General features: G+C 44.0%; 7 protein-coding genes across 7 annotated transcripts; 3 read left to right on the top strand and 4 right to left on the bottom strand.

Annotated features, from left to right (window-relative positions):
* Positions 1–3,078: 3,078 nt before the first annotated feature.
* JR316_0010390 (uncharacterized protein) lies at positions 3,079–3,707 on the top strand (the record flags this gene model as incomplete). Its single annotated transcript, XM_047896058.1, has 2 exons — positions 3,079–3,165; positions 3,216–3,707. The coding sequence occupies 2 exons, from the start codon at positions 3,079–3,081 to the stop codon at positions 3,705–3,707; spliced, it is 579 nt and encodes a 192-aa protein (XP_047744103.1).
* Positions 3,708–4,778: 1,071 nt separating this feature from the next.
* Positions 4,779–6,927, bottom strand: JR316_0010389 (Efflux pump atB; the record flags this gene model as incomplete). Its single annotated transcript, XM_047896057.1, has 13 exons — positions 4,779–4,845; positions 4,896–5,184; positions 5,240–5,334; positions 5,396–5,554; positions 5,622–5,664; positions 5,723–5,820; positions 5,874–5,923; positions 5,983–6,054; positions 6,102–6,114; positions 6,179–6,241; positions 6,295–6,400; positions 6,450–6,672; positions 6,730–6,927. The coding sequence occupies 13 exons, from the start codon at positions 6,925–6,927 to the stop codon at positions 4,779–4,781; spliced, it is 1,476 nt and encodes a 491-aa protein (XP_047744102.1).
* Positions 6,928–9,869: 2,942 nt separating this feature from the next.
* JR316_0010388 (uncharacterized protein) lies at positions 9,870–10,652 on the bottom strand (the record flags this gene model as incomplete). Its single annotated transcript, XM_047896056.1, has 4 exons — positions 9,870–10,040; positions 10,097–10,442; positions 10,495–10,539; positions 10,594–10,652. The coding sequence occupies 4 exons, from the start codon at positions 10,650–10,652 to the stop codon at positions 9,870–9,872; spliced, it is 621 nt and encodes a 206-aa protein (XP_047744101.1).
* A 571-nt stretch (positions 10,653–11,223) lies between these two features.
* JR316_0010387 (Aldo-keto reductase YhdN) lies at positions 11,224–12,755 on the top strand (the record flags this gene model as incomplete). Its single annotated transcript, XM_047896055.1, has 8 exons — positions 11,224–11,389; positions 11,584–11,615; positions 11,671–11,829; positions 11,883–12,056; positions 12,112–12,198; positions 12,248–12,331; positions 12,390–12,546; positions 12,595–12,755. 8 exons carry the CDS (start codon positions 11,224–11,226, stop codon positions 12,753–12,755), a joined length of 1,020 nt encoding a protein of 339 aa, XP_047744100.1.
* Positions 12,756–21,752: 8,997 nt separating this feature from the next.
* On the top strand, positions 21,753–22,262 carry JR316_0010386 (uncharacterized protein; the record flags this gene model as incomplete). Its single annotated transcript, XM_047896054.1, has 2 exons — positions 21,753–22,003; positions 22,082–22,262. The coding sequence occupies 2 exons, from the start codon at positions 21,753–21,755 to the stop codon at positions 22,260–22,262; spliced, it is 432 nt and encodes a 143-aa protein (XP_047744099.1).
* Positions 22,263–23,207: 945 nt separating this feature from the next.
* Positions 23,208–24,628, bottom strand: JR316_0010385 (uncharacterized protein; the record flags this gene model as incomplete). The annotated part of the gene is made up of 6 exons (XM_047896053.1): positions 23,208–23,519; positions 23,568–23,947; positions 24,003–24,081; positions 24,138–24,373; positions 24,430–24,471; positions 24,535–24,628. 6 exons carry the CDS (start codon positions 24,626–24,628, stop codon positions 23,208–23,210), a joined length of 1,143 nt encoding a protein of 380 aa, XP_047744098.1.
* Positions 24,629–26,332: 1,704 nt separating this feature from the next.
* Positions 26,333–26,831, bottom strand: JR316_0010384 (uncharacterized protein; the record flags this gene model as incomplete). Its single annotated transcript, XM_047896052.1, has 2 exons — positions 26,333–26,710; positions 26,760–26,831. The coding sequence occupies 2 exons, from the start codon at positions 26,829–26,831 to the stop codon at positions 26,333–26,335; spliced, it is 450 nt and encodes a 149-aa protein (XP_047744097.1).
* Positions 26,832–27,091: the final 260 nt, after the last annotated feature.

The following is a 27,091-nucleotide window of genomic DNA, read 5'->3' as shown; positions in this document are numbered from 1 at the left end:
CAGTGAGAAAGCAGGATAGATAAGAAACGTTTAGCGGAGGGAGGTGCGAAGAGTTGAAGCAGAAGTTGGATGGGTGCATGAGGGAGAAAAGCAAGATGATATGTGAGGCTTTTGTGCGAAAAATGTGGCGTGGGATCATCTGGAATAATCTACCTGAGCCTTTTGTTTCATTGGTTGATCATATCACGGGATATGCTTACACTATCAATCACGACTCATATATATCACCTGATTCTAAAATTTTCGAGAATGACTTGCAATTCCGAGTCGCCGCATTTTGGTCCTTTTCATCATGCTCCTCCAGAACGGTCACATTGATATACCATCGGGTAAGCTCCATGATACTGAAACCATTCCGGCAACCAGAAAATACGATTTACATGTACTCCGGCTCAATTAGTCTTTTTTAACAGACCTGCCGCCGCTACCAGACATACGGGCCCCCAACGGTAAATCATGGCAGCCGCTTGTCAGTCCTGGCGATTCGGGGCATATCATACGGTCTCTTGAAATGTCTGAAATATATTGGAATCTTCTTGAATACTGTCAACCTTGGGCTTGTGATAAAATAACCCGAAAAGCAAGAACAAGAAAGTACACCAAATTCCTGGTACAAGCTATTTCATGTTCTAAGCACCCTGGGCCAGTTTTCACATCGCTTGAACTCTTCTTCAGATGCCGTTGTACTATTTCGTCGTATTTGGATCATTGTTCTTCTTGCAACGCTTTGGGAGACAATATCTCGGACACTGTGGGTTAATCTTCGGATATTCTACGGATTCTTGTCACATCTCGTACGAGTTAGCAAAGCCTCTCTTTTTAAACATCGTAGGGGAAGGCTCTGTTATAAGCTTTCTGACCTACATATATACTTGAGCTGTTCTGTAACTTCAAAGAGCCTTTGATCGGCGCCTTCTGCATGATTGTTTTGTCAGTGACGCAATGCTTTGGATACTTCCAATATGAAGTGCACCCAAGTAATGGGTCAGGATTACCGTCTTTTGCCTATATGTCTCGCTTGGTGTTTACATAACCGAGCGAGTATATTCAGCACAATTTTTAGATGGGGACACTCTGCTGCTATTGTATATTTAACTTGGAACAAATGGGAATATAATGCAATCAGAATATCTCTCGAGCTCCTTACCATTTTGGTGGTCCGAGAACCAACCGATAACAGGCCTGGCAACTTTGAGCAACTATGTCGCATGAAGTGGACTTTGGGGGTTTTTAGGGACTATTTTTGTCTCCAAGGAGGTAGGTTTTTTGGTGATAGTATTTCCAGTTTATGTCTACATCAGTCTGCCTAAATCATTTGGTACTATCTATGTCGAATTTTTCACAGTTGACCTTCTTGACCATCTTGCGACGAATGAATTAGCTTAATAAAACAAAACTTAAGATATGTCGGTCTTCCGTATCCGCTTCTAACAGTATCACAAATGGAAAATGTACCTTTTGTGTCAGTTGTCCGGCTTTTGATTTGAATGCTGGGAAAGGCGCGTCTTCTAGTTAATGTGTTCTGATTTTGACGCACTACCGTAAGTAACTATCATCGTCCTTATCATTGTATCAATCATTGCGGCGCAGGCTATAGCAGGCGTCATCACAAAAACGGTCGGACCGCATGCAATGTGCTGCAACTTGATGTTCTGTTTAGAACCTTCCATTACGACCCGACGCTGATACACGGCGTAAAGGCACTGTCAATGGTGATCATGATGGCCTACTTAAGGACTCAGGGGTGACCCCGTACCCCACGAATATTTATAGTGCAGAACATAATGCTCCTATGTTACTCTTTGCAGCCTTAATGAAAGGAAACCGGGAATCAACTTTTGGCAACTCATTTCTGGCACGGCGAAAACATGAACCGCCGCAGAACGCCACGGTTGGGAGACAGCGGCAATCTCTCAGTTTTAGTTGGACGCGCGGGGATCTGATAGTCCAAAACCCTGCATTTTATTCCTTTAATAGTTAGTCTGGTGTACACCGTCATAACATTTTTGCTCTCGGCCTCAATTGTCGGTTTACTTACCTCCGACGTTGCCCTCGCTAAATTTAAGTGTTCATTACTTATAAAACCTATCACACGAACTGTCTGTACGAAATACATATTGTGAAACGTAAAGTTGTGCATATCGATGAGAGCATGAGACATGCTGTACTTTGTCATTCTGTTTTCCGCCATTGCCCAGGTTCTCACATTGAATTCGTACCCCTTTGCACCTGGTATGTGACAAGGGAAGCCAGCCAGTATAGATAACCGGTTCTCCATGTATCATAATGACTACTTTTTACCTTGTGGGCATTTAGTCGAGCTCGTTTCATTGGTGGAGACTACGATGCTGAGGAACTTCGAAAGGAACCCGTGGTCGTGTTTATGAAAATGAATGGAACTAGAATTGGTTCACCATTTATGAACCCTAGTTTTACTCTTCCCATACGTTCTATCGTCTTTCCGATCTCTGAGGTTCTAGCCATCTGAAATACGGCACCACGTCTGCGCAGTCATGTAGAGTTCCAGGAGAGATAGTACCCCAACTTTTTGGAATAACTTCGTGGAAAGTACAGATATAGGTCGCCATTTTGATATCAATTGCGATTAACCTCGCGATTGTTTTAAAGAGAAAAATACCGATTTTTGCACATCGTTTGTTTCTATTACGGGTGTACCTGTGCGAGACTGACCGATATCCATACGATCACGCAAATAAGGCGGGTCTGGGCAAATGATCTCAAAAATCAAGGCAAGATCAGTATCAGAGGCGGAGAATTGGCACACCTACCTGGCTAGCAGGCCTGGAGAGCGTCAAAGAGCAGAAATAGATTTTCTTTCGTCTTTAAATTGTCATGGATGAGCACTGTTGTGTACATCTATGGATCCATTCGCATCAAAATTGAGTGGGAAGCAATTTGCATCGCCACAACTGATGCTCTTGGACGCTGGAGAATAGTCGTATTCTTTTCGCGGCCAAGAGCTAGGGATAAGCGAGATGGTTCTATCTAGTGAGTGTACCAAGGACGAATAAACAGTATAAATATTCCTCGAAATTGTCTATAGGCCTTCAAGCAATCATGAAGCTTAACCTACAAGTTCTATTCGTCGCTTTAGCATTGGTCTATCCTGCTGTTTGTGCACCTGCGGCAAATATTCCGATACCGGTAAGTAGATAATGCGTGGAGTGGTATATTGAGCTAATCATGATCAACAGACTATATCGGGGCCCATCAAGCCGACGTTAACGTCCGTGAAGCCCCCTACAACACCAATTAAACCAACCACAACGATAAAGACAACCATCTCAGTCAAGCCAAGTACGACCGTGAAGCCCACCACCTCCGTAAAGCCTACCACGACTGTGAAGCCTACTACTTCAATCAAGCCTACTACTTCAGTCAAGCCCACCACTTCAGCTAAGCCTACTACTTCAGTCAAGCCCACCACTTCGGTCAAGCCTACCACCTCGGTCACGCCCACCACTTCGGTTAAACCCACCACTTCTGTTAAGCCCACCACGTCTGCGCCACCGTCTACGACCAAGTCTTCATCCTCCACCTCAAAATCTACTGGATCTTCCTCTTCCTCTTCTTATATATTCCCTACTGTTACGACTCGATCACTCTCAACGACAACAGTTACCGGAACCCGCACCCTCTCGTTTACCTCCGGCACTCCCAGGGCGACCTTTACGCTGATTCCGTAGTGTAGTTATATAAGTTTAAACAGATTAACTATCAACGTCGAACTTGATGTAACAATTGTGATAACATTTTTTCCGAGAACCCATTGAAAACATGACAATTGTGTTAGGTTATTCGCTATTAGTTCCAACGTGACTTCAAAATATCCAAGTCAACTATTGATGAGTACATAGAATAGGGATATAATGCGGCTCGGGTTATTGGAATCGGATTAAAGCTGTAGATGCGTATCACGCTGACGGATATTTCAGCTTGGTACTGAAGGTACTGTTGGTAGCTCTAAAGCGCCTGGTTTTGTTGAAGCGACATAACCAAGGCGTTTGAGGATATACGACGTCGAGAATGGGATGTTTGTGCGTGTAGGTCCATTTAATGATGTCAAAAAATGAACTTCTCGAAGCGTTTTCCTAATTCATTGAAATTGATAAGAAGAAAGAACCTTGGAAAATTCTCGCCGCCTTCTCGCAAAACGATAACGCTGTAAGTTAAATGTGCTTATTAGGTCCTGGCTCATGTTTCACGTAGGGATCAAAGAATTATAAATAGGTTTCCGAGCATTAGGAATACGCAAGTCAAAATGAGAACAGTGTTATATGCCTTTATTCCAGCACTAGGACTAGTATTCCCCGTATGTGCTCTAGGTTCGGGAAACCAAACGGTAAGTAGATTCTATCGCCTAAAATACACAATAGCTAATTTGTGCACTCTACTAAGTTTTCTTCCTCCCTTTCCTCGACGACAACGTTTAAAGCCACATATACAACCTCTAGTCCATCCATCTATGGACCGAGTATAACTACCACCGCCGCTCCCTCTTCGACCTCGGAGGATCCTGGAACAACGACTTGCTGGCCCACGGATGACCCCTCTTCCACATTATATCCATCTACCGAAACTACATTGTGATATACCTCAGAAACTCACCCACAGACCATTCTTCGATATGTTTGGAGAACCCAACTTACCTACGTGTCTGTCAATATGATCTTGTCGTAATTCAAGGGAAACAGGAGATTAGTAAGGCTTTTCCCCATGGATGGAACCTTGGTGTACAATATCGAATACTGAATATATTATTGGTCATGATATGCGAATCGTGATTTTCGTCTAAGGTCAGCCCCAATGCGATAGAACACGAATCTGCAGGGGTAATGAGATATGATTCACATGCAAGACCCATGGCAACTCACGGTAATGGGGTCATAAGCGCCATCAATCCAGCGAGAAGAGCAGTTGCCCCAACAGTGCCCAGTCGATGGTACATAGCTCCTGCGAATAGTGGAAACACGGCCGCGAATGACGAGCGCATTGCACTATTGGCAGCCATAGCTGACGCTGCTATAGGTCTATATGCGGTCACCATGTATGAGAACGTTGATGTAAAGACAAAGTATATCCCAGTGCCAAAAGGCACGGATGCGATAATAGGCACAATCCAATGAACGGCTTTGTATGTGGTGAATGCCAACCAGAAAAGACCTTGTAGATATAATCAGATTTGCAATCTATGTTTAGAAGAAAGATGTGACCTCACCGATGGGTACCAATATCCCTCCAAATTTGCCCATGATCAGGCGTGCCTCGGGTGGAAGGCGACCTTCATTCCTCTCTGCCTCAAGTTTGTAAAGCCTTCACAATGAATTATGAGCTGCACTCGATACCATCTCCACCAGTGATGGACAAACCGTACCTATTCCAGAATGGTTGAGTAGATAAACCAATTATCATTCCGAGACCGATACCCAAGAATGACATCCCCGTCTCCTGTGTATTGAATCCATGCACATCCCCAAAAATGAAAGGGAAGGCCTGGAAACTGAGATATAATATCCCGAGTATCACAGCATTCCTTAAAGTAGGCGGATTCCCTTTACTCTCAGACCCGATTATCAATCAAATTTTAATAGAAAACATACCATAAATCTAGCAGCAACGCCATTTGATCGAACAAAAGTAATTCTGAAAAGATAGTTATGTATGATTACAAGTATTAAAATTGGATTTGACAGAAACATACGGAATGGTCTATAGCATGAAATCATAATAGCTCTTGATAAATTTGTTTCTTGTCGTTCTAGAGGTGCCCAGTATCGCGATTCTCCTTCTGAGCGAAGCCTTTCAACCATACATTATTTGATATTTCAACGCATGGGAAAAATGCGCCATACCTGATTGCCTTTCGTTTCACAATCAGCGGGACGTAGGTTTCCGGCACTAGCTGGCATGTTCCAAACGTTAGTCACAACCTCAGAAAATTGATGGCGTACGTAAACGTACCAAAATGAGCGCGACGAGTTCAAGCCCAGACCAGATAAGCAATATGTAATATGTCCATCGCCATTGAAGATTCTGTAAAGGGATCAGTTTACGGAAAATAAATCTTGCATTTTGATTACCTGATTGATAAACCTTATTTGCGAAACTTTGAACTCATTTCGCAGTCATTTGAAGTTTCCGGATAGCTGCGACTTACCCACTGAGAAGTGGTCCAAGAACCGGTCCAATGAATGGAGAGATCGTGTAAACGGCCATAGGGCTGCAATGAAGATCTGTAAATTAAACTTAACGTGTTATCTGAGACTGATTAACCTTGCAACAGTGTGATCGTCAAATAGATCACTGACACTTCCACCAGCCACACTAAGGAAGGCAGACCCACAGAACCCGCTCATAAATCGAAAAATTAAAAATACAGCTTCAGAAGATTGATAAGTATACAAAAGAATAATGATTGATCAAATGACAAAGGGACTTGCCTACGTGTGGGGCGAATGCGACCGGAAAGGTGAAAATGAAAAAGAGAGCATATGAAACTCTGTATACTGCATTCCGACCGTAAACTTCTGACAGGGGTCCGAAAAGCAAAGGCCCTATTCCCAGTCCAACAATGAAAAGACTAATGGACAGTATCGCCACCTCTTGGCTGACGTTGAAGTCGCGCGAGACCCCTTTCTCCGCGAACCCTGCCTGGATATGAATGGTGTATAAGGCTGAAAGAGAGAAGTACTGGAGAAAGGTGCTCACCATCGAGGATGCACAAGTTACACATGAGGCTGCGGAACTGATGACGATCACTGCGACCCACTTCCTGGGATTTGGTAGATGTTGAGGTTTTTCAGCATCGTCTAGGTCTACTTGGAAAGAACTTGACGCAGAATTTTGAATTGTCCTCTCACGGTCCTTTTCAGAAGGTTCGAGAAGCCCAGCTTTCGTATTTCCCATGAACACGCTGTTATTCGTCGTAGGAGCTCCCAGTCCCGAAGGTGGTTCCGAGTCGTGTCTTAGGAGATCGTGTTGGTGTTCTTCGACAAGGTAAAGTGAAAAGCTCGGGTGCACTCTCTTGCAATCGCATTAATGAGTGGTAATCTCACGAGGAGCCACGAATGTCATGACGATTTTATTAATAATTTGCATGTGGTGGAGAGGAGGAAGTTCAAAGTTGGGTGCACCGGTTGTACTTTACTCCAGGTTTTCCGTAGATAGCCGTAAATTTATGGAGCTTATCTTATCAGATAATCACGGCATATACCGTAAAAATCATCATAATCAAAGTCCGCTTGATAAGGTTAAAGGTTTTGCAACAACTGCGAATGCGAATTTGGATGCTCCCTAGCTTCTCTAGCTTGATGAGCAGCAAGGCAACCTCTGGTTTATTTCAATGCGTCATACCGCAGACTAATGAGTGAATTAATAGAATAGTATTTGTTTCTTAACGTCTATGCAAGTCCAGGTTGAAACACAAACACCTAATACGAGGTGCTCAGACTGCTTCGGAAGGTTAACATGAGAACGACATTTAAGTGTATGAGAGAAGTAAGGGCAGTATTAGGGCAGCAGATATCTATCTTGATCCTAATCGTCTACATGTCGTTAAGCGGCTAAGCCAGATCTTACTACGATCTCCTCGTGAACATTCCTACAAACACCGAAGCTGTCTGACGGCGGTCAAAAAAGAAGTGCTCTTCGAGTTACACCCCCAGGCTATCTTGGGCTAAGAGGTCTTCGCTGACAAGATTTCTATGATAGAATCTATAATCTATATATACTTAAAATGATCTTGATTTTCACGGCAACGAGGGGCAATGAGAAGCAGGAAAGTTATTCTTAAAAGCGTAGCAAGCGAGTTGGGGGAATGTTCCTTGTTGTACATATGTTTGTAATTGGGAATTATGAGAGATCGTCGCAGCAAACGTCATTAAGCTGAGCATTTTGGGATCTCACGAAGTTTCCATACCGAGAATACTTGCATGAAAATAACGTATGCGAGTAGTTCCGCGCGTATAATAACCTTGTTTCAATAAAACGAGCGAAGTGAGGTAATTTACCAAGTAACCGGGATATATCTCATCGTACACGTAGTACAGCTTGTTGCTTTGACTAAGACTGTTACCCCTGGTGGCACAAGTCAAGCTCGGCCCCGACCGTATTTTCTTTTCTTTTTTTATCTTCACGTGAGAAATCTACTACACTGGTCAGTCACCAATCCTCTTGGAAAGCGCCAAGACCTTCAAAATGCAGTATGGACGGGCGTCTAGACACGACATGCATCGGTTGTATCCGGCTCATCAAACAATCCCGAAGCTTCAGACGCCCATCTCTATATCTTGGATGCTAATCATTGACAAGTTTTCAAAGGCAATGATGCACCAGAAACAAATGGAAAATGACGCGCGAGCGTCCCGCAGAGCCGCAGAGTATTTCTCATGAATCACACGTATCGTTACCGACGTAAAACGCTTATTGGCGGAATAATCATCTAGATTCGTACCCAGAGCTTTCCACGTGGCAACCAACTTATGCAGGGATGTAGTATACATGAGATGTTAAACAGCTAGGATGAATTATGGAGAGGCTCTACACAGAGTCCTTACGGAGCTGAATACTCATACATTTAACATAGGAAGAGTTTATATTCAATGTTGCACTGTCAGAACAGGGAAGGACTTCTTATTTTCTTCATTCGAATTGATGCGGAATCATCTAAATAAGCAAAGTTCTCCTGTAGAATTTAATTCAGCAATGTCACTTATTCAGTGGGAACACCCTACTCGGTATCAATAGCTTACTGACTAACGACTGGGATGTCAAATTCTAATGGCTCTACGCGGAGCCTGGTATGTAGGATTTTATAGGAGATGTAGCGTAAGCAACTTATCATTGACTTTACAATTACAGTGTATCGCACACTCATGAGAAACAACACTGAACGACATGGGAAGGCGTCATGGTAAAGAAAGGACTTCACGTAGCCATTGTTGCTTCCGAGCGCCAAATGTTGGGATACACTGTCCCAATTTCTCCGACGGCAGGCTTCTGCCGGAATACCCCGCTAACTGAGCTCCAATTGAAACGATGCGGCGATTGAATGCCACAAAAATTTTGACATTTGTTTTTTGGTTTATTTACAAATAAACAACATTCGAGATCGAATTGAAGTTTTGATTACGACAAGTTTACGGGATCCCGAGTAACACTTATTGCGACCGTCCCCGACCTTTGACCCCATCCCATGAAGTATCGAAGAACAGGGAAAGAAGAACGCTATATACACCATGCATCTCTTCGGTCAAGCATATTCTGGAACGACTTCCATGGAGTTGCATTGGGTTTATCACCTGCACCGCGGTACCCACTGAAACGGTGATATCGATTCCAAGCCCCATCAAATGGCCCGGCCTCCGGCAGTCTCAGCCTCTCAGGCTTGTGCCTCGCAGCACATAGCCCCCGTTTGAGTTCCCGTCGCTTTAGAGAACCGCTTCCGACATTGCCCTATGTAACTTCTCTGTTCTCCACCAGGTGGTTCTCGCCCTGGTAACTTCCAAAACGTGTCTATAATTGCCGTTCTTCGGGTTTATGTACACGGTACGCTAATATCTGTGAACATCGCTAATTGGTTTTTCCGGAGCTCTCTGGCGAAACTGGTGTGCTCTGTATTCGACGTTTTGAAGGAGATACGTCTGTTCGACGAACGCAGTAGGCGAAAAGGTTTTGTCTTGGCTTCTTTGACTCTTCCCTCTTGACTTTTTTGACAATGTTGTCACAGCAGGCATAAGTTATTGAGCAACCAAACGACTTTTAAAGCTACATACAAGACACCATAACTGTATTCAGTTGGGCAAGATGGTGACGTGGCTCTCTAAGGTATACACGATGAACTTCCCAGTTCATATTTTCCAATGCTCTAGACTGGCGCTAGCTCGTTCGAAAGGAAATTCTCCCCCCCAGGTTTTCACATCATCCATACTGTCGCGAACTGCACAACGAAGTGTTTCCCTCGCTTCACGTGCTGATGCAAAGTCCAAGACTCGACTTCCTTGGATTTCTTCTTTCGAACTCTGAGAAGGCGTCTGATAAGGTCGGGTGTTATATTCGTGTGGGATAAGAAACTCACTTGTATGGCTTGACCAATGTCAGCGTCGATGACGGCGAGGATATCCGCCATATCGCCGTCGTCTTCCCATCGGAGACCTATAGTGGCGCGCACTATAGAAGCAAGGATAGCAAGACTAGAGAAGCCTAGTCCAGCACCGTACATGGACCGAGCACGCGTCAAAACTTCGTGAAGATGAGGTAGTGGGGATGCAGGTGAATCTCGTGTCTCCGCGTGGAAAAGTGAATAGGAGTCAGGGAGCGGTCTCGTGCTTGTCTGACGTAGACGGAGGCGTGCTGCATTGGCAAACGCTGGAGTAATTCCTGGGGGACCTGTTGCAAGCAGGTTTCTCACAATAGAACGTAGGCTAAGAAAAGCGACGTGAGCAGACGTCGTGGCGACACAAAACGGTAACGTACTCATCAGCAGTCGCGTTGGCAATGAATGTATCAACCATTAGGTTTCTGGTTGGACGAGGTTAGTGATACACGTCGAAGTAAACTCCAGTAGAGACATACACATGTCCAAGGGCAGGTTTTGAGTCGATATGGCGAAACGTGGCGTCGGGTGCAGGCATGGCGTCGGTTAGGGTCGGTTTGAAACGAAGTGGTCTGAGAGACTTTTGGTTTAGGGAAAGATGTCTTGAAAACTGTGCGATATACCCTCGTATTTATCTTACCTCGACATTATATAGAGCCCATGTCTATGCTTTCGAAGAATGTGGTTCAGGGGTGGATAACGTATGAGATCTGTAGATTCGAATATAAGGTAATCGAATTTGATTCCGCGGAACTATTGAAGTTTGCCGGTATATTTTCTCGTAGCCGCCAAAGCACATAGAATGCGCGATTCCCCAGAAGCATACGGGACGATAAATCGGGTAGCGCAAGGCGGACTGTTTAATCTTGAATTACACCAGATTTGACCCTGCCGCATCAATATGAATAAAGTCTGTTTCCTGTCGCGTTTAGTTTGCCGTGTCACGCTGGCATGTCCATTTGGACATGAGCAAGTTGCTGAAGCCTCGAACCCAGTCTCCTCACGACCATTTCCGGCTTATTTGTAGTCAGCTTATGAACGCGCTCCGGTCAATTGATTCTTTGGCGTTATAAGAACCTCTAATGGAGTTCTTGTAGCTTCATACCAAAATGTCTTCTCTTTCTCCTCAAGAAACCTTTCGCCTAGGACCTTTCATTGCCCCAAGAGTCTGGGTTGGCCTATGGCAGCTTTCCAGCAATGCTTGGGGTAGTGCACCAGTTTCAAAAGTACGCCAGGGAATGGGACGCCATGTCGATATGGGTTATACGGCCTTTGGTATGTATATTTTTCGTCCGTACTACACTACTACACGGTTTGCTTACAACGCGTTGGATATGTAGATATGGTGCAGTCGCATATATTTAGATTTTGAACGCGTATCTGACATACCTTGCGTTCTTGGTTGCTCAAAGGGTATACTCACTCGTGTTGTGCTAACTCCATGATGTACTAATGGTTTGCTGTTCTAGCTGACCATTACGGGAGTGCAGAACTGATCTTCGTAAGTCACTTTATAGAATTAAGGCTGCATGTGCATGCATTCAACTATACTCTAGGGCCAGTTTCGAGCGTCTTTACCTTCACCAGAAAAAGTCATCGGTGCGACAAAATGGTGTGTTTTCGACAAGAATGTGTCTCCCTCTCGAAGTTTCGTCCAGTCTGCCATCGAAGAGCGCATGGTGCGCATGAGAACAACCAGTGTTGACTTGTTGCAAGTACGCAATCTATTCACATAATCTAGCCCATATCCTGAGAAATGCACGTTCAGTTTCATTGGGGCGACTATTCTGACAAGGGTTACATCACTGCACTGATACACCTCGCAGACCTTAGAAACGAGGGAAAAATTTCAGCCATAGGCTTGTGCAACTTCGATGCAATCAGAACAGATGAAATATGCACTGAGCTAGGCCCTGGGGTCATCGTTTCGAACCAAGTTCAGGTAGGCAAACGCCAATATTCGACAAATTTCATATCACAACGATCTCTTCTCGAAGTTCTCGATAATAGACACCAGAGTTCTACACGGATTAGCTGATGTTTGTCACAAACATGGAATCAAGCTTCTAACATATGGGACATTGGTACGTGTGCGTCATCATCTTCAGCCCGACAAAAATTGACTATTTGTAGTGTGGCGGCTTCTTATCAGATAAATGGCTGGGGTCTCCTGAGCCTGATCTGTATTCCGGAGATCTCACGCCCTCTCAGCGAAAGGTTCTTTTCGCGGTCCTTCCTCCGCTTCAGGGTTTTGCTCGACTGACGGACTGAACAGTATCTGGACATGATAGTGAAAGCGTGGGGAACTTGGGAGTTATTTCAGTCGCTGCTGGTTGTATTGCGCACGATCGGTGATCGTCACGGCAGAAGCATTGCAAATGTTGCCACTCGTTGGGTGCTAGATCATTCTTTTGTCGGGGCCGTCATCATAGGTATGCCTTCGTCTGAGAGATAGTTTTCGCATTGACCGATCACTTTAGGGGCGCGACTGGGACTTTCGGAGCATCCTGATGAAAACCGACAAATATTCGGCTTCCGTTTGACTCCCCAAGATAATGCCGTCATAGAGACAGTCCTAGATCGTTCCAATGGCAGAACTATTATTACGTCAATAGGCGATTGTGGGGCAGAATATCGATAAAATTCGTCCTCCCAAATATGACCTTCCTAGTTCACGCATTATAATTCACAAGGTCTCTCGGATACTCTTTTCTTGTAGACAGTTGAATCTCACGATATTCGGTTGGATCGACATATTAAAAATGTCTTCTAATATGTTAGCTTTACCCCGAATGGCTTGTGCGTCGCTACGTTGCGCACCGTTCCGCGAAGCTGAGCAATCGGGGAGCACTCAAGAGCCGTAGTGGTTCACGATATATTGTATTCAAACTTTTTATTTCTTGCTAACAATATCTTCGGATCTTTTTTGTCATCCACAGAACACCTAACGGAGTTCACAGGTCTTTCAGAGGCATGGGAAACGAGCCACGTGTGCAACATCAAATGTTAAACACCCTAAATAGTTTTCCTAATGCATACTTGAGGAAGCAAGTTCGAATTTCGACTGCGGCCACCCCCTTTTCTGTGTTGGAAAGAAATAGCCAGTGCTTCATCTGTCCGTGCGATGGGATACAGTTTCCTATAATATTTTTCTACAAAGCGTGAAATAAATTCCACGATGAAATCCGCGGCGTTTGCTATGTTCCTTCTGGTTTATCCAGGAATCATTTGCTTCCAGCAGGATTTTTTTATAGCCGCAAGATGATGTGCAGCTATCCAAAATGCCATTGAATTCATCCATATGCAGTGCTATTGAATTTAAGACAAAGAATATTGCTTTTATATAGCTTGACCCTATGCGGGTAGATTTAAGGTGGTCTGGGAAAACCAATGTGCATGATATCAGGCCTGAGAGTGGTGTAATGACATTAAAGCTCGCATGGGTAAGATTTACTTCAAATGGCTTGCATTCGGATGGCCAATTGCATAGAGACAGATTTGCGAATTGATACCTATGCGTTCTCACTGGTGGGAATGTCGATTTCACTACACTTAGCGTGACAGGACTGAAAACTTTTACCTCGGCATTCATGAGAAGCATTCATTTAATAAGTCTTGTATCACCCGAAGCCGTTGTAGGACCGACCCGATGTTCATATTTAAATGGAAATTACTGGAGAAAAATGAGATAATTTACACAAATTATAGTTCTACATTACATTCATGGACGGTAGAGTTTTATTGATTAAAGGCATATATATATACGTAATCCTCATTCACTGGTGGGAATGTCCAATGGTACCAAAAATGATATTCAAAGTTTCTTGAAACGTGCGAAATATACGAGCATAGTAATACAGTATGATGTAGGCCAAGTTGAAGAATACAAGTACAGTTGAACCCCTCTTAACCCATACCTCTCAAAACCCATAATCCCTCATAACCAATAGCCCCGGCTGTCCACCAAGTTGGTTCGCAGGAAATTGCACACCATAACCCATAAGTCACCAATAACCCATAACCCATACCCCTTCGCTCTCAAAACCCATAGGTTTGACCTACCATATATAGGCTGGGACCTTTATTTTTGTTTCAAAATTTAGTACGCCGGTGGCTTATTTGGGTAATGTACCACCGAAAACTCCTCGTAGCTACAAAAAATGAAAAATTTTCGCCGGAGGCTCGACACACTGCTTGGAAACTTCGGCAATCATTCGGCAAGGAATTTTTCAACCCCGCTCTGTTATTACCAAATACATCAGCGACATGAACAATCCTACTGCCCGTACAATTGAAACACTTTTGGACTCATTAAATAGAAAACTGCACCTTGAAGTGACCAGAACAATAAAGACACTGTAGTGTCTGATTATTTTAGATCATAGCTAGTAGTACCTTAAATGTATCTAATTGGTATCCGTCTTATCATCGTGGAATTTTTTGAGTATTTTTAACGATTTTTTCGCCAATTTTCACGCCTGTTTTTTAGCATACCTCCCTAAACCCATAACCCCTGATAACCCATACCCTGAGCCGTCCACCGAGAGGTATGGGTTAAGAGGGGTTCAACTGTAGTACTAATACCCGATACAGGAGCTAACAAACAGCCACATTTTATATTCTGTTTTATTGTTAGTGCATTTAGTAGGCAAAATACCATGCAAAGATACGCGGTCCCCTCCGTTTCCAAAAACGCGGAGACCGACTTCTCAGACGCTTGATTATATATATATGTGTGTAGACGTAAACAGTCAAGCCTCTAGCCATGTGAAGCCAAAGCAGGGCCCAAGTAAGATAAGTCAGTTACTTATCAACAAAATAAAATGATGTTTGATATTGTATGATATCACCGTCGTGATTTCTTTATCGTGTCTCCAAAGGCGACGGCAGTTACCGCAGGGAACACCATGGCTGAGGTATCCAAATTTATGCCATTGTCTCCTGGTGTAAACCATATCTGCTGTGGCACGATATTACAGTAAGTGCAACTATGTGTAATAACATTTAGTTAGAGATGGCCTTAAACGGTTCTGCGTGGATCTATTGGCCATCTCCGAGGACATTTCAGGAGCAACTGAGTAGAGAACTACCGCTTCTAGCTATACAGATATACGCCTAAATTTATGTTCCACAGATCAATGAAAAAATGCGAAAATCTGTAGGGGTTTTATCAGTTTTTCATCAGTGCGACCCTCTGGAATAATTGGTTGGAGTTTATCAAGCTTACTCTTACTGGGACCTCCAATATTATGAGCATTGTGGCTGCTTTACCTACTTGTATATGTATAGTACTGACTGTAGCACCGAAAGGAAGTTAAAGTGACAGAAATTAGCTAAAAGAAGGGTGGTCACTTGCCTGACCATCTAAACTATACATTGTGCTTCTTGGGATAGCGTAAAATCAAGCAAGATACATCACAATAATATTGAACAGACCAGAAAACGTAAAAGAAAACCGAGAATGGATTCAGTGGTATGATCACCATCGCTGCAGAAACGAGGTAACAGTAAGCTGCTTGCCGTGCCACATGGAAGTCGATTTTTGTGTTGCCCAAACTCGTGATCTTGTTGGTGGGTCTAAATTATTGCATAGATTGAAAATTGGTATGCTTCCTGAAGGAGCGTACTGAGAATCGGTCGTTTATTAATAAAATGAGAATCAACTGGGAATAAGGGCATAGAAATTTATAGTATGCCCATGCTTATTCAAGCTTCAGGCACTAACGCAATGCCATCTCAGTGGGATAGCTACAATGGTTACTAATTTACGAATGAGTGTGCACACATATGTATCTAAGAAACAATAGGGGTAATTACATCCGATCAAACAATCTCTACAGAGCGCTGAAGATATAACTGTAGCAAAATAATCACACCTTTTAGAGCTGAACAAGTCATCAAACAAAACATTAATCATTATACAATGATACTCTCTAATATTAAAAACTACATGTATTAAAAGAAAGGTTGACTTATGCTTTGAATCATTGATTCGCCGCTCTTCCCTAGTAGCTCCATGATGTGTATGTGATGAATATGAAAGCTTCTAACAGGCGATAATCATTAGCAGATGGATTAATTTATTTTTAATCACTTTGTCCATGATTTCATTTGGATACAATTTCATTGATTAAACATGATTTGATAAGTTATTCCAGCAAAGGGTTTGAATTGAATTGAATCCGGTCTCTAATAAGATTCTGGAAATGGTTTTAAACCTTAATCTGGGTATGTAGACGGACAGAGCGCACTATACTTGATTGTAGTACTGATTATAGAGTATCTGTAGGACTTACCAGTAAACAATATCATCTGTAGTGAGATAACTTGCCGGTATATTTCTGAAAGAACACCGTGAAACATCTTCCATTGACAAGCCGGGAAGCCCGGGTTACTTGAGCAATCTCATGTCTAAAAAGAAATGGCAGTACAGTATGCAGGATGTTTGTCAAGTTTATCAAACTAAACATTTAGAATAGTTAATCCATCCAATGCTAAATATGGAGTCTGAACGTGCTATTGTTGGAGTAATGCCCTATTTAACAGTAAAGGCAAACCAGTATTGGAACCGTACAGACCGTCACAGCATGCTAATTATTTGTCTCCATCCTGGTATGTAAAATTAGGTCACAGGGAAACGATCGATACATGCGCTCCATCTATGAGAGTTGTTTATTCGACCAACATCGGGATATCTTGCATGAACCGGTAAGTAAAAATGACAAAGATGGCGGCGTATGTCAACAGCGCTTAATTTAGTCTGGGGCCTGGGCAATAAGGCAAAACCCGGCTTCAAAAAGATCTTTGAAAGTTGTTTTGGTGTCGGCGAAATTTGAATACATATCGATTGAGAAGATCAGTGTCTTATGTGAACAAACCAGTCACTCTGGGATCACTTGCACACTGTTTTACGGACAGCGTAGCATGTCTACAAAGACAATTCTGATTAACAGTTTCCTGGAAGGGTGGCATGAATTGACAACGGGCGAGGATAGCTAGAAAGCTAATCAGGTTTTGCTGAAGCTACAATAGTACATGTCAGCGAGCAATATCAACAAGAACAATAACACTCACAGCCTAGCAGACGGCGGCGGTGTTGTCTGTAGTTGTAGGAGTGGGGTAGTTAGGAAGGTGGAAGGAATGCACGTACCTCACTCAAAGCCGAGCAGAGATGGCAGTGGTGCGATCTGTAATTGTAGGAGTAGGGTGGTAAGTTAAGGGAGGTGGAGAATGCACGTACCTCACTTGCAGCCGAGCAGAGACGGCGGTGGTGTCATCTGTAGTTGTAGGAGTAGGGTGGCAAGTTGAGGGAGGTGGAAGGAATGCACGTACCTTGTTGGCCTCCCCTCACGACTCTCACGCGCCCTTTGTCATGTTTACAGCTGCGGTGAACACATCGTGTTGTTGCATCAGGCGTCGTCCGAGTCGTGTCTTCATTGTGTTGCGACGGTTGTGCATACGTAGGAGATGGTGGTAAGTTGGGACTTGTGTTAAACGTGAAAAACGCGGGATGGCTTGTAGGTCGGAGTTTGAACATTTGATCGAAAAATTAAATCGGATCACTTGTCGGGTGAATAAATATTTCGGCCGCGCCAAGTCCGCGGAGAGATGAATCCGACAAGTGCTCCTCCAACGGAGGAGCAATCCATACCCGCTGCGCTTTGTCGGGGTCATTTTGCTGTATCCGTAGTTGAATCTGGTTTCGCTAGGCTCGTACACCAGTCGTTTCTGACTCAGCATATTTCGAGCTCCGCTCGGTTTCGTCAGAAACGGCTGGGCCAAACGGTTCGGTTTTGGCAGAGTCACGCTTTGTCACGTCGGACTTGTTGAAATTCGAACAACTACGCCGATTGCGACCACTACCCGTCCCCCTCCCCCTCAAATTCTGAATCCTCTGAATCCTCAATAACATCGTACTCCTCCTCTATTTCCTCAAGATCCATGTCAAGGTCAAACCCTGCATGCTAGACTCGCCCATACTGTCTGAAGCTGAAGCATGATTTGAATCTACAGAGGATGTAGAGACTGCATTTGGGACAATCTGGGTATCCAGAGGTTCACTTTTGATGGAGGTGGGATGTGCAGGTATGTCTCTTTCATTGTCTGTTTCATCTGCAGAGACTGGGTTCATTAACCGCCCGGACCTGCCATCTAATCTTAGACGCAGTTCACCTGCGCCATGATATATGATTTTTCGGCTCAAATTACAAGTCATTTTTTTCTCAAAAAAATTTTTTTTCGTGACCTTGTAAAAATGAATTTTATTGTAAAAGAAACCTATCTAAATGATTCTGTAGACAACTTTTTTTTTAAGTTGTGGAAGGTTGTTGTTGAGGCAAATCGCGTTTTTTTCACTAAGTCCGAGTCACAAAACGAGGATTCCCTCAAATCCGAACCGTTTGTCCCAGGCCTTCTGTGAATCTCTCTCTTTTCGCACTCCGATCAATGTTTGACGACATAAATAAAGACAACATTTGTACAAACATATCACTCGGTACCTGCCTTATCTAGAAAAGAGACGAGATTCACAGAAGGCCTGGCTCGCGAGGCTATGGTTTCGCATTCAACTTGGTGATGAGTCGTTTATCGGCTTGATTTTGTGTCGTGACCGCGTTGTTGGGATAATTTGGGTGTTAAACATTTAATAGTTTGTGTCACCTTTGTGGTGTGGCGGTTATGTCTGACAGTTGTAATGACCTTTTTTGTAAGGTTACGCGTTCGATCCTGCACGAGCATCGTTTTTCTGGACTTGATAGAAATATAACTCACCCCTGTAAAACATGGAAAAAAATTCGTTGAATAGGATTTGATAGGAAATTTTCATGTAGTTGATAACATTTAGAGAAAAATTGTTAGATAGAAAATGGTACATTATGTGGACTATCCCTTCTATATCTTATATCTCTTCTAATCCTCGCCTGTTTTCCTGATGTATCCGGTGCAACAATAGCATTGGAGCTTCACTTGTGTAATTTATTTACTACTGTACCATAGGCAACGATTGCGCTTTGAAGGGCTAGTTATAGTACAATCAAGTTAAACTACATATCACACCAATCATAAGGAGGATTGGGTGACAAAACTTCGACAGCTTTGCGGCAAGAAGGGCCGGCCGGCCCTTCCGCCCCGCCACTCCTTCAGTCAAATTCAGGGCATTTACATCGTCATTTACGTCCAAGCTTACACATGCTTCGCGCAGAATCCGTGGCGCTCTACACCACTGTAAATAACCTTAGGCAGGACCAATGTAAGGACGAGCTGTAAGGATATAAGGTGGCTGCAGGTGTTCGAGCAAAGTTATAGTGATATTCACGTACAGCGACCAGACTCTGCGAGAATTTTGTAGCTTAGATGATTATGGCGGAAGCACCGATAACTCCGCAGAAACGTGGTAAAAATTGTTCGATTCCATGGTATAATTATATTACCTCACTACACCCAAGCAGTTCAGTTATTGAAGCACAGTGCCAAGAGTAACAAAGCTCGTCAGAGCTCATACTTGCATGTTTCTATATAACTCTCAGTTGTACAGAGAAGAACTAGCTGTGAGAATTATGCATATGGGACCGAGGTGGCGATTTGCAGATATGGATTTGGATGAAGTGTGCAACTTTCAGAGCTAAGCATATGAGCGCACTGCCCATCAAACCCGTCCATGGTCCAACCGATGATCTATGATCTTCAATGTCTGCTGTGTTTTGGGAATCACTCGGGCTAATTCTTTGAAAACCGAACCATGTAATTACACAGATTTCGCTGCCTTTTGCGCATTGCTTGCCTTCTGGAATGTTCTCAATTGAATAAGAAAAAGGGTGATAGTTCTTGAGATGTCTCGATTAAGACAGAGTTAATGCAAGCGGCCGAGAAATGTGGTGGCTGTGGGAAGACTCCTCTTGGAAGTGTGTCAATATTAAACGCCGAGCTATACCAGCCTCAAACCCGAACCACATGATCAGACGTTGGACTGAATGAGAGGGTTCTTCGAGTCGACGTCACCTCGGTATTGAAAGCGGCATGCTCCGACAACTCTGTTATCAAGCTATACAAGTTGCAACTATAGCAGTATAAGCCCCGTCATAACTCCCGCTTAATTTTCTCCCAGCCTGCGTCGCTGGAGCGACATATATACCATGCCTAAATGTGTTACACTAGTTCTTGAATCTCATTAAATGAGCACATATATTGCCTTTATAAATATTCACATAGGTTATACATATTTTGATGTCCTGAGCACTGGCCAGTTCCTCAAATATTAAACATTGTTAAATACACCGGAGTCAGATAGTGGTAGCAATGATGTCATCAAAAAAAAAAACCTTCCTTTCAAATCGGTTCAATTTATTTTGATCAATGCGATTCTCAGTCTTTTGGTGTTTGACTGTCAGACCTCTTGTGAGTACCACCACGTTTCTCGCAATTTGCTCTTTCTCGTGAATTAAATAATCTAGCTAGTACGCACGGGCGAATGCACACTGTCTACGTCCGCTCATACATGACTTCACTGAGTACATTTGGCATTTTCAACTTGTCAGTCAAAAAAAATGCGCATGACGATTGCATTGACGGATTTGATGCAGTAATTTCACAGTCTGAATGTCTGCCTTCCAGCCATAATATCAGACCATGAATACATGAGATAGTCGGACAACAATCTTACGACATTAGCACGGGCTATGCATGACCACAAAATAACGATAGTGAGTCCCTGACATATAAATTTTAAAACTAGTCTAAAACTGACACCGCCTGTTAGAGTATTACGGGACAAATGTTCACACGTCTGGTACTACTCGGAGAACATTAGTTTGTTATCATGCTTAGACGGTGCGCGTGTCGTGTAGGTATGCCGACGTTTGCACTAAACTTGAACAATTAAAATATGAACATTTGGGTAGGCAGTTCCGAAGTCCAGCACCAGGTTTTTGTTGTTGAAGATTGGATTAGAAATATTTTGCACTGTATGATACAGCGCCGTAGATTACCTTGAAAAAGAGCGCTCAATGCCCCTTACTCCCATTACAGTCCTGTGGCAGCGTAAATGATTATGGCAATCTGATATCGCGGGCCAAGAACGATCGGGTGCCTGAATTGCTTATACGGAGGTTGAAAACAAACAACGCCAGACAATGCCGAAGGAAGCGGCACACTCGGCTGTGCCCAACACTGTTGGGCGCTAACACTGGGTTGCATGCCGTATGCTGCCGAGGGGTGTAACCCGGACACATTGATCCAAATGCCCGGCGTAGAGCTCTCCTCGTTATATGTGCTTTGTACTACACCGTCTTCAATCCTATCTGGAATATAATACGGACACTCGATAAAAGGGTTAACAACGACCTAGACCGGATAATGAGGATACGTTGACGTCTGTAATGTTCTCAGCCAGGAATTCAGCTGTTCCGAAGTGATGCCAAGTCTAACTAGTGACATTAAAACATATCTCAAACATATCTCGGAAGTAGGAAAAAAACATTCGTTCAATAACAATGTCTAAAAGGAGGCTTGCTTGATAAATAATTTGCTGGCTGAAAGGTATATAAGCTCGTAGTATTGACCATTCTTTCCCCAGAAACAAAGCAGATTTCCTCCCTGTACAGGACTCAAACAAATTTCTCTTCATATCACACTTTACTCGAGAATGCACGCTTTCCGCGCAATCCTTTTCGGCATCTCTGTTATATTGAGCTCTGCGCTCCTCGTAGCCGCCTGTTCCGATACCAACGTCGGTGGTGCATCCGCACAAACCCGCCTCGACGCGATGTGCAAAGTCATGGAAGTCGCGTGCAGCGACGTCGGACACACCAAACCTGCCGTCTCATCAAACGCGCCGAAGACGCAGGACCCACTGGCAGCTGCGTTCGCTGCCCATGTCAAGAAGCACAGTGCAAAGTAAGTTGTTTGTTGTGCAATGGGAGTGTCATGTTGTGGACATTTTAAGTTGACGCTGCGTGTGTGTGTTTGATTTAGGGCACCTGGATCTGCTGCGCAGCAGCAGAAGGCGGCGCCAATTAATCTATCGGCGTGCCCTGAAGGGTATGGTTCGTGTCTGGGTGAATGCTCCCAGTATGATCCTAGCAACTGGGAAGATGGTGGCAGTGGTGCATATGCTGGATGTGTTCTAGCCTGCTTCTTTAACTGCGTCCTGTGATCGACTCTCGACAATCAGACGTAATGGGAAATCGATTCTGGGAACGGATTTTAAAGACAGATATGCGGAGGAGGTTATAGATAAAGTGAATATTAAAGCGTGTCTCATCAATAATTAACAATACACCATGTTTGGTTCTCTGCTTTTATTTGTTTTAAAACCTTAAAGTGAAATGAGTAGTGTGATGGAAATGACATTTCATCAATACACAAGACTGTAAATCGTTATTATTATCACTCATCTGTCTCTCGAGATAGCACTGGCTCTACAAAAGGAGCATGTAAGTTTTGTAAGCTTGAATTATATCTAATATGTCTGCTCGGAATGTGTGGGTGAAATGAAAAGCCACTGCTATATGCGAAAGTCTGATTCTAAAATGAAGAAAAATTGTGAATATATTACGACGAAGTATATTAAATAGAATGGAGATTAGAGACAGATGAGTAATGGAACCGGCAGCGAGGAATATCGGTGTCGGTAGGGGAGGTCGGTGGTGTATTGATGTTCCGGCGTTATGTGAAGCGTGGAAAATGGACTTGTGCGTGCGCGGTTTCCGTGGTTAGCGAGCTGCACTGCGTATCAACGGGCGCTAAAGTATGTGTTAGATCGCAGATAACCTTAAGCGGTTTGACTTTGGGCGGATAAGACTCGTTGAGGGACATCGTGCAGCAGGGAATTGCGCATGTTTTGAATTTGTGCGCGTCATTGTGTGGTATGATAGGTGTCAGTTTGTGCGCATTGTTGGGCAAGGAGGAGAAGGTGAATTCGACAGGAAGGGAGGGAGATGATATATCCTAGTATTACAGAAGATGCCTGTCACACTGGTGCGAGATGTTTGCGGTCAGCTCCTCAACATATTTCTTGGAACAGTCCGCCCACAGAAACTGCACACCACCTTTCCCTAGCTGACGTACCGCATGAAAAATGGGCACCTAGAACCGTGTATCACAGCCAACTTTGTGATGCTACCTCACTATCATGTGCGTCCTCATCCTGCCTTGCCACGTCAAACGAGTGGGCGTGTCTATCGAAACTGCCGGTGCATGCGCTTTGGGAGAAAGTTATTGGATCCAGGATATTAGAGGTACAACGGTTGCTGCTGCTGGCACCGCTGCTATTATAATCCGAGTATCCGATGGTGTCTTGCTCAGAATGGTCGAAGTTTATTTCGGAGATGTGGGTTATGGTGTCTGAGGCATCTGCGCTGCTCGTACTATTGAGCGCAAGCCGGAGGACCATGATTGTTGTCGCCAGCCCCTAAGATCGAGATGCTCAGAGTACAAATTCGAGTAGGCCAATACATACCGGTATAATAAGGAGAACCGCCTGGATGTAGTACGATACCTCGGTAAAGACGGATGTTATGGAGTAGAACGCTGGGACGACGACTGTCACTGCGTATAGCACGACAACGAGAGAGTATACCGCGGAGGACTCGGCGATGGTGGACACGATTCGCGCGTAGCGTGTGTATATTGGTTTCCGGGCGCTCTTGAAGGGTAAGGGCGAGGTAGAGGGGAATGAGGTGGTGTGAATTTTGTATCCGATGAGAGTGGTTGTGGAGACGGTGGTACCCATTGAGATGAAAGTTAGTGCGATGAGGATGTTTTCAGATAGGGCGGCGTTTGAGATGCTGGAGTAGGTACTGCTTAGCCCGTAGAAGACTGTGTCCGTGACGGAGAGAACTGAAAAGGTTTTATGTCAGCTTAATTCTTATTTTCAAGCAGGAAGTGCACATACTGAATTCGGTGACTAGAAGAAGACATAGAATGCTTGTAACTTTTATACATCGTCCCCACACATAATAACATCGCCAAATCTATAGACAACCCGTTGTTAGGATTTTTCATCATGGAGATATTGTAGATAACCTACCAAGAGTCCGTCTGAAATCACAATGGACATATTTTGTAAAAACGCAAACATTGCATTGAACCATAACGGTGTAGATAGCATCGAGGCAAACGTGGTATCGCGGGTATCGCCATCTTTTACAAGCGATTGGTCGAGGAAGTACCAATTGAGTATTAGATTGCAGAGTGCGAGAAGGTACAGCACCGAGATTGTGGTCAAAACTATACATCGGCGTGTATTTGACGCTGCCCTTGACACTGAAGAGACATTTGTTGATTGGTTTACTTCACCGTGCTTTCGAAATTAAACATACTATACACGTAAATTGTGCTTCCATAAACTACGGTATACACCCCTATAGAATGTGGATCAATTGGATTGCATCGAACTCGGAATTGAAGCGTGTTGTAATACGTACCCATCAAGGAATTGTACAACATTGGCCCGTTTAAGTTTCCACTAATTATGTAGTCCTCCTCGATAGCTGGGGTGGGCATATCAGAAATGGACATAGTTCAGTGTAGTGGGCAGTTACTGCGGTTGGATAGATGAGGATGGCCTTTGGTGCTGGCGCCGTTTTATAGCATTAATAAACGTATATTTGTGTTCATAAAGATCTACACACCTCAATTCGCACAAGAGGATCTTCCGTTGGGAAGCGGTGAACGCCGTTGATGAAGTTGAAGCTTGAAGGGTAACCTGTTCTGATCGGAATCCCTGGAATAAAGTCATTGGCGACGATCTCCACAAAATGAGTCTCTAGGAAACCAATTGCAGTTATAACAAGGAATTGTACGCATATGACCTCTTACTCCTGCAATACCTCCTAATCTATTCAACGTCAACGTTATGGAGCCAGGAGAAGGCTTGATTGTCTTGATGGAATGCTGTCTCTGCTGACAGCCTCACTAAGCGGTTCGCGGCGGAGAGGACAAGGCCGTCTTTGTTGCGTATCGTACGGATAAAGCAACGAAGGTGTTTTTCTCAATAGACTTCCCATGTTTAACAACGGAAGTTCTGTCCTGGAGACGAGGAGACCGAACTTTGATGTATCACTATCCATGACTTTACAAATGACACGGAAACCTATTGGTTTTGTTAATGATCATAATATACTAAAAATACGTGGCTGAAAAGTGTATGATTGCTGTCTGGGGAGGGAGAAGGCTCGTGGCGATATAACATGTCTACATCCACGATAGCAAGACACATGTCATTCATGACTATAAACTCTCGGTCACTGCATTTTTGGCATTTGTTATGTTTTGGACGTCCATCTCGGCTTCCGTCGTGTATTCTTGATATATGCTTAATGACAACGGTGATTGTATCCTGTCGGATAAATTTGGAGTTGTAATCTGAACCCTATGTTAGTATCAAGTAGCAAGCAATGTCCATCTGCACGGCCATCTGGTATACATCATGATATGATCTTTTTTTCCATCTTCTAGTTCCATGATGATTGTCCGATATTTGGTCATATAATCAAAATAGTTACAAGATATATAATAACTAAAGTGACCAGTAACGTCGCTATACATTCCTAGGCATAAGCATTTATGCTATGACGCGCACTGGTAAGCGAGCGATGACATCATCACGGACGCGTGGAATGATGCACGTGCTGCGCCTTTCCTAGTTTCAGACCTCAAGCTCTCCAGCGCCACTGAACCCTTGCTCTTTCCACGCTACACACACGTTTACGACTGCTACGGACACCTCATTCCCGTACACGATGCGCTATCTTATTTTTCAGCTTCAGCTTTGTCTGCTGGTAACCATATGAATGGTGCTGCTGCTGCTGCTGCTGCTGGTATTGATGACGTGAACACAGGGACTGGTGGACCTCGTGGATAAGTAGAGTATACAACATATGGTACTGAAGCTTGCGCAGGAACTGTCAGCCGGATGGAAGCGCGCCAAAAGCATTCTCAAAAACAGGCGTCGGAGACACATCTACAAAACTTAGCGTGGGAAGAGGACATTAACACCGAGAGCATTGACTATCAAGGCCTCTCTACATTTTTTACTCTTTTTTACAATAATATCTTTGACATCAATGGCTTCCCGTTACTCAGTGCTAGTCCTTTATTTTTGTCTTTTTTCTCTCATTTGAAGCAATTTCTTGTTGACATACGGTTTGTAACACTGCAAACAATGGCATGTGAGGCTATCCGCGGTCTAGAAAACCTGTACCCACTAAACATTAAAATTTCCTAAGATCCAGCGGGAACACCAATCGACTTGGTTGCAGGCGTAAAGCAGAAATTGTTTTCCAGGTGCCCCGCGCACGTGCTGAGCAAGTTGCAGATTCCACCACACGCAGGACTACCGCAGAATACAACCTGACCCGTGGCGGCGAGGCAGTTGGTGTTTGGCGTATCGATACATGTACCACCCGGGAGCGTCCTGACTGTGCACGGACCGGTGCATATGTCCGCCGACCGGGTGCTGCAGAATGTGACGGTGACCGACAGTGCAGCGCGCGACGAGAGGGTACCAAACGGGTCCCCGACTAGAGTCACTTCGTCGGGAGGTAATGTATTGACGAATGCTTTCATTTCTTCGAGCGACATGATGCCGCCATTGTTCGCCTGCATATATTGTGAGATGATGAGTGGTGAGGTAAGAAGGTTGCCTCACCGATGCAGGAACTGCGCCAGCAATAGCGGATACTGCAGCGATGGTGAACAGTACTAGAGAGTTGAAGTGCATCGGAAACAAGGCTGTTGAATTGTTGTTTCCTGAAAGCCTGCTCTAGTGGTGATCCATGAGTCTCCCTTTATAGTTGTCGTCCTTGATTATTTTTTTAGTGGTAGACCCATCTTTAGCCAGTGAAGTTGATCATGATGTACTCTTGTGTTCGAGAAAACAGCATATTAATGAACAACATTCTCAAAGTCCGCTATCATCGACTGGTGCAAGTTATATCGGTCGCATCAACTTGGCATCAACCAACTTGAACTCATTATAGA

Source organism: Psilocybe cubensis, chromosome 10, assembly GCF_017499595.1.
Source record: "Psilocybe cubensis strain MGC-MH-2018 chromosome 10, whole genome shotgun sequence".
Taxonomy (NCBI): domain Eukaryota; kingdom Fungi; phylum Basidiomycota; class Agaricomycetes; order Agaricales; family Agrocybaceae; genus Psilocybe; species Psilocybe cubensis.
This window is presented reverse-complemented; position numbering and strand designations above follow the sequence as displayed.